At 43.1% G+C, this 6,441-nt stretch overlaps 1 protein-coding gene across 2 annotated transcripts; it reads right to left on the bottom strand.

Annotated features, from left to right (window-relative positions):
- Window positions 3,632-6,313, bottom strand: PIGBOS1 (PIGB opposite strand 1). 2 transcript variants are annotated; one of them, XM_021094994.1, is made up of 2 exons: window positions 6,100-6,313; window positions 3,632-4,001 (listed from the first exon to the last, which is right to left on the bottom strand). In XM_021094994.1, the coding sequence occupies exon 2, from the start codon at window positions 3,919-3,921 to the stop codon at window positions 3,757-3,759; it is 165 nt and encodes a 54-aa protein (XP_020950653.1). In that variant the 5' UTR covers window positions 3,922-4,001; window positions 6,100-6,313; the 3' UTR covers window positions 3,632-3,756. The 2 variants fall into 2 exon arrangements, with proteins under 2 accessions (XP_020950653.1, XP_020950657.1); XM_021094998.1 differs by having other exon boundaries at window positions 6,107-6,234.

The following is a 6,441-nucleotide window of genomic DNA, read 5'->3' as shown; positions in this document are numbered from 1 at the left end:
AATTAGAATAGCATACAGGGCCCTGCACTCAGAATTTTTGTGCTCTGTGGTCGCGTCTTAAAACTCTTAATTTTATCTTCAAATTTGTGTTTTTTAAGTGAAATCCAATGGCACAATGGAGCACGCTGGAGGCTTAAAGTCTCTACTTACACATGGCTCTGACTCCTGCCACCACCCACTCCTAACCCCCTGGTCCCCTGAGCCCTGCCAGGCCTTGCATTCACCACCTGGCTCCGAGGAGGTGCCTTGTTCGCCTTGGCTGGGGGAGGCCCACGTTCTACTTGGGCAGGAGCCTGGGCATGAGTATAGGAGGCATCAGGGTTGAGCACAGGCCCCATGGCATCAACAGGTGGGCGAGAAGGCAGTGTCTCTGCCCCTGTTGGTTAGCACCCCAGCACATTCTGTGCAACCCAGCTGCCACCACCAAGAAGGAGTAGAGAATATTCAGCATGGAAGCTGCAATCCCTTGGAGGATTTACCCTTACCGTGGGCTGGAGAGGTGGGCCCATGAGACAAGGAGACTGACTTTCTCATCCCCAAGCAGGGCTGTGTATTTTCATTTTGTGCTGGGCCCCACAAATCATGAGGCCAGCCCTGGTGACAGTAATAGATTGTAATTCACTGAATAAAACAAAAATCTGTGAATCATACTGACATATCATTTCTGCAGTATTCCTGCCAAAAATGTATAACCTGAATCTATCTGATCATATGGGAGCATTAAACAAACCCTAATTAAGGGACATTTTACAAGATGGATTAGTATTTTTTAAAAATGTCAAGGTCATGAATGGCAGTAACTAAGGAACCAGAATAAATGAAATCAAAGAAATGAAAGTGTGATCCTGAGTTAGTACCCAGATAAGGAAAAAATTTTTGTCTTTCTCTAAAGGACATTAGTGGGACTTGGTAGAATTTGGATGAAATCTGAGATAAGATAATAATATATCAATCTTAACTTCCTGATCTTGATTATACTGTAATTATAAATGAGAATATCCTTTTTAGGAATTGCACACTGAAGTATTTTGGGGGTAAAAGGTGATCATGTGGGCAACTTATTCTCAAAGGGTTTAGAAAAACAATAATGTATGTGTGTGTGTGTATATATATATATATATATATATATAAATACATACACATGGAGAAAGAAATTAAAGTCATTTTGGTTTAATGTTAACATTTGTGGAATCTGGATAATAGGTACGTGAAAATTCTTTGCACTCTTTTTGCACCTTTTAAGTTTGAAATTATTTAAAAGTAATAGATTATAGAAACTTTTAAAATGGCTTTGTGATGAAACTGCAGAACCACCACCTGATTATGTTACCTTGGAAGGCCCCGATGATAATCCTTCACTGAGGCACTGATGTGGAGGCTACTGACATCTCTGAAAAGCTCAGTGGTGGTTATCCTTCATGCTGAGACTGATAGAAGATGCTGCTAGAACAGGGTTCCCAAGTATTAATCATAAATAAAAGAATCCCAGGAGTTTCCTGGTGGCTCAGTGGGTTGAAGGTCCAGCGTTGTCACTGCTATGCCTCTGGTTACTGTTGTGTCTCAGGTTTGACCCCTGGCCTGGGAACTTCTACATGTTGCAGTGGAGCCAAAAAAGAAAGGGTTAGGGTTAAAAATTCCCAAATGGTGAAGGACAGATGGCAGGCCGTAACTAGTATGTATAGTGGGAAGACAGGCTGGAGAGCAACGAGGGTGTCTTGACCACAGAGATCTGTGGTGATGGCTAATAGGTCATGGTCCTCTGAAGGAAAAGACACATGGGGTGTTTTTTGTTTGAGGGAAAGAAGGGGTGTTTCTTGACTCACATATCTATTTTTTATTTATTTATTTATTCTGTCTTTTTGCCATTTCTTGGGCCACTCCCGTGGCATATGGAGGTTCCCAGGCTAGGGGTCTAATCGGACCTGTAGCCGCCGGCCTACGCCAGAGCCACAGCAACGTGGGATCCGAGCTGCATCTGCAACCTACACCACAGCTCACGGCAATGCCAGATCCTTAACCCACTGAGCAAGGCCAGGGATCGAACCTGCAACCTCATGGTTCCTAGTCGGATTTGTTAACCACTGCGCCACGACGGGAACTCCACATATCTATTTTTAAAAGGATTCAAGAACCAGTGAACAAAAGGCTATCAGTCTCCACAATGGAAATAATGGTCTCTCATCAGTTTCCTGAAATTTAAGTAATTTCATAGTCTTTGAGCCAATGACTGAAGAAGCTGTATTCACCTGAGGAAGGACTCCTCATCGCCACAGCAACGTATTATAAACTTTCCTCTGCTCTTACCAAGAGACTTAAGGCCTTTAACTGCAATACTTGTGCACTAGGGAAAGAGGAATTCAGACTTTGATGACTGCTGGATGCCTGATCTGAGCTGAGACTGCTACGAGGTTCGAAATACCATCAGTCTTTTAGCTGAGATTGGGGGCTCATGGGGATAAAAAAAATAAATGCAGGTTTGGACCAAATTTACTTTATAGGACCCACTCTGTTCTTCCTCCCCAAGCCCAGATTCGTGGTTAAGATACATATATACTCAGTAGCTGGCAGAGACTTCACAATGACCTTATAGGAAGAGCCCTGCCTTCATCTGCTCAGATTGCTATTAAAAAAATACCAATGGAGCTCCCTTGTGGCTCTGTGGGTTAAGGATCTGGCCTTACTGTTGCAGGGCTCAATCCCTGGCCTGGGAATTTCCACATGCTGGGGGTGCAGCCAAACGAACAAAAAAAAAAAAAAAAATACCATCAAATGAGTGGTTTAAACATCAAATACTTATTTCTCACAGTTCTGAAGGCTGAGGTGTCCAAGATCAAGGTGCTGGTAGGTTCAGTGTGTGACGAGAAGGTCCCCTTCCAGATTTGCAGACAGCCACCTTCTTGCTGAATCCTCACAGGGGCAAAAATGAAATCATCTCTCTTGTACCTTTTCTTATAAGGGCACTAATTCCACTGATAAGGACTTCATCCTCCTGACCTAATGACCTCCCAAAGGATCTACCTCCAAACACCTTCACATTGGGGATTAGGGCTCTAATATATAAACGGGGGGAGGGAGGGGGTATTCAGTCCATACTAAATCCTCATCATAGAAAGGACCAACTGAAAGCCCCTGATTCTGCTTTCCCTGGCTAAAACAGTAAATTAGATGCACTTCATGGGAAGAATTGCAGATATTAATGCCACCTTCAAAGATTTGAAGGGCCTAGGGGTAGTGCATCTCTATACCTCCATTCAATTCAGTTCTTCGGGCCTTGCAAAAATTACTCCTCCAATCCCAGTCCCAAGAAAGGGCTGGGACTAAAAGACTACGGATTAGTAAAGCAGGCTAACTGTAGGCCAGTTGGGCCATTCTAACTGAGACAGTAAATTTGGTTCACTTCATCTATAAACACTACTGTAAACACCATTCTCAGCCATTTTATAAACATAGTCTAGACTGCCAATGTATACGCCACATTCCCAAAAAAATAAGCCTTGACTTGGAAATAAAATATTCCCTAAGACATCCATTTTGGCTTAAAATGAAATTACTAATCTCTCCCGGTGAAAAGACATAAAATGTCAAATAAAAGTACAGTAAACATTAAAACTGACAATGTGAGTTTAAAAAATCATTTTAAAATCATTATGTATGATTTATTTACATTTAAAATTATTTAAGAAACTTTTACTCGATTATAGTCGATATATAATTTCAATGGAACTTTAAACAAGTACACTTCAACTCCACGCAGTATTAATTTTTCTTCTCTTCTGAGTCTTGTGCCAATTTCAACTTTTCTTTTAATTCCTTCTGATCTCTGGAATACTGTTCAAATATTGGTTGATAAATATATATTCCTCCAGCAATTCCAAGGATGCTAGCAAAAAGTAGTTGTGGAAAAGTCAACCTCCCAAACATTTCTTCAACAAACACCACACGGTGCAAAGGAGGTTTGGGGGAAAAAAAAATCACGCCAAATCCAGGAAATCTCTCCGCATCTGTATACAAAGAAAATAGGAAGCAAAACAACAACTTAGCACAGTATCCTTTTAAAAGACTTCATGTCACTTTGCTCCTGCATGAATAGAATTTTTGTCATAATATGTAAATACTGCTTACTGATACAACTAAAATAGGAACATAAATACATAAGGAATGTGAGAAGAGACAGGACGGTGTAAGACAAGCCTAAGTCCTGTTACAAACTTTTTTTTTTCCTGTCTTTTTGTCTTTATAGGCCGGCACCAGAGGCAAATGGAGGTTCCCACACTAGGGGTCTAATCGGAGCTGTAGCCACCAGCCTAGGCCATAGCCACAGCAATGCGAGATCCTCAACCCACTGAGCAAGGCCAGGGATTGAACCCGCAACCTCGTGGTTCCTAGTTGGATTCATTAACCACTAAGCTACAATGGGAACTCCAAGCCTCAATCTTATTATAAAATATTTTCAGAAGTTTTAAATGGATACCTTTTTAAATAGCAAAAATGCGAGGGAGGGGAGAAGCACACTTCTTATCCCTTCAAAGAAATATCCCAACTACTAAAAGAAACAACCCCCCCCCCACCGCCAAAAGTTAAAAGTGATTGCCAATCCGATCTGGAAGTTGGAGAAAGAACTGTTACTTTTCATTATCAGCCCTTCTTTACTATTTCATGGGTTTTGGCAATGTGTATGATTAAAAACACAACTTCAAAAAAAACAAGCCAAAAAACTCTTTATTTCCCTTTGATGCTTTAGTATGTAATGTTGACATCACTTGTAAATCATTTGCCATCCTTTTTTGACAAAAATATAATGAAGAGGAGTTCCCTTTGTGGCTCAGCAGTTAAGGAACCCACTAGGATCCATGAGGATGAGGGTTCAATTCCTGGCCTTGCTCAGTGGACTGGGGATCCGGTCTTGCCATGAGCTGTGGTGTGGGTCGCAGACATGACCCAGATCATGCGGTCCCCAGCGGACCTCAGAGCAGATGCACGATGGAGCGAGAAGACTTGCCTGGTTTTATTTTTAATAACTGAGGAGTTAAGACTCTATACTTCTTGGAAAATTATACTCCTATAATCAACTGATAGTTTCTGAGAAGTTCTATAGTTTCAGGAGACACTAGGTAGATTTTATGAATAAGGAAAGCAAAGAATTTACATTTTTTTCTTTACTATATTTCACAGCCTCACAGCCTTCTAAACCAGCATACACCCCCACCCCCATGAAAATCAAGAGCTGCAGAATTGGTACTAAAAACTAGCCTGCCCTCAATATATCGCTAAAATTGTAATGGGGGGTAGTCTTTTTAGGATCGCACCCCCCATATGGAAGTTCCCAGGCTGGGGTGGAAATGGAGCTGCAACTGCTTGTCTGCAGCTACGGCAACGCCAGATCAGAGCTGCGTTTGCGACCTACGCCACAGCTTGTGGCAACACAGGATCCTTAACCCACTGAGCCAGGCCAGGGATACAACCCTCGTCCTCAAGGATACTAGTCAGGATACTCACCGCTGAGCCACGACGAGAACTCCCTAAAATTATAATTTAACCTGAGAAAGAAATGCCTGCTTTCTCTCCTGGACTCTACATTAACAAGCAGCAACTTGAGTTCCTGCCATGGCACAGTGGATTGAAAATCCAACTGCAAGAGCCAGGGTAGCTGCGTAGATTTGGGTTCGATCCCTGCCCAGTGCAGTCGGTTAAAGAATTCAGCGTAGGTCACAGGCTCCCTGGTCAGGAACTTTCATAAGCCCTAAGCCAAGGTGCCACCATTAAAAAAAACAAAAAACAAAAAACAAACAAAAAAAAAATCCAAAAAACTAATGACACCTTCACCAACATGCTTTCCCCCAAAGGCTGCTAAGTATAAGAAAAGGAGACATTACCAAGTCAGCTCCTAGGAAATAGAGCTGGAAGCGGGAAGGTTTCCTTTCTGTCACTAGTTCGCGAAGTGACCCTGACCAAGCCCTTTAAGCTTTTAGGGCTTCATTTTCCACATCTTTACAAGATGCTTAATTACCCCCACCCTGCCTACATTATTGTGAGATCACCCAAATGGTGCAGTGTTACCCCAACATTTAGGTTTGTGACTTTTACTACTATTATCATTACCAGACACCTCCAATCGTTCCGGTCTGGCTCCGCGCCGCCTCTCGCCTGTCCCTGAAGAGGTGAGATCCGGCTCGTTCCAGCAGTTTCCGGACCTCTGGCGCAGAGATCACGAAGCCAAAGGAGAGCAACAATCCCTCGAGAAGGAAATGCGGAAAGGAAAGCGCAGGGGAGGCCCCGGACAAACCGAACCGTGTAGGTGCACACCAAACCTGCAGCACCAGGCGACGGAGACCCTTCGGGGGTGGGCGTGACGAAGTTGCTTTTTCCCGACTACCTCCGCGGCTGTGAGCGAAGGCTGCTCGCAGAGGCCAAACTTAGTGGGCGGAAGAGCAACGCACACCA

The sequence above is a fragment of the Sus scrofa genome, chromosome 1 (assembly GCF_000003025.6).
Source record: "Sus scrofa isolate TJ Tabasco breed Duroc chromosome 1, Sscrofa11.1, whole genome shotgun sequence".
Classification (NCBI taxonomy): Eukaryota; Metazoa; Chordata; class Mammalia; order Artiodactyla; family Suidae; genus Sus; species Sus scrofa.
This window is presented reverse-complemented; position numbering and strand designations above follow the sequence as displayed.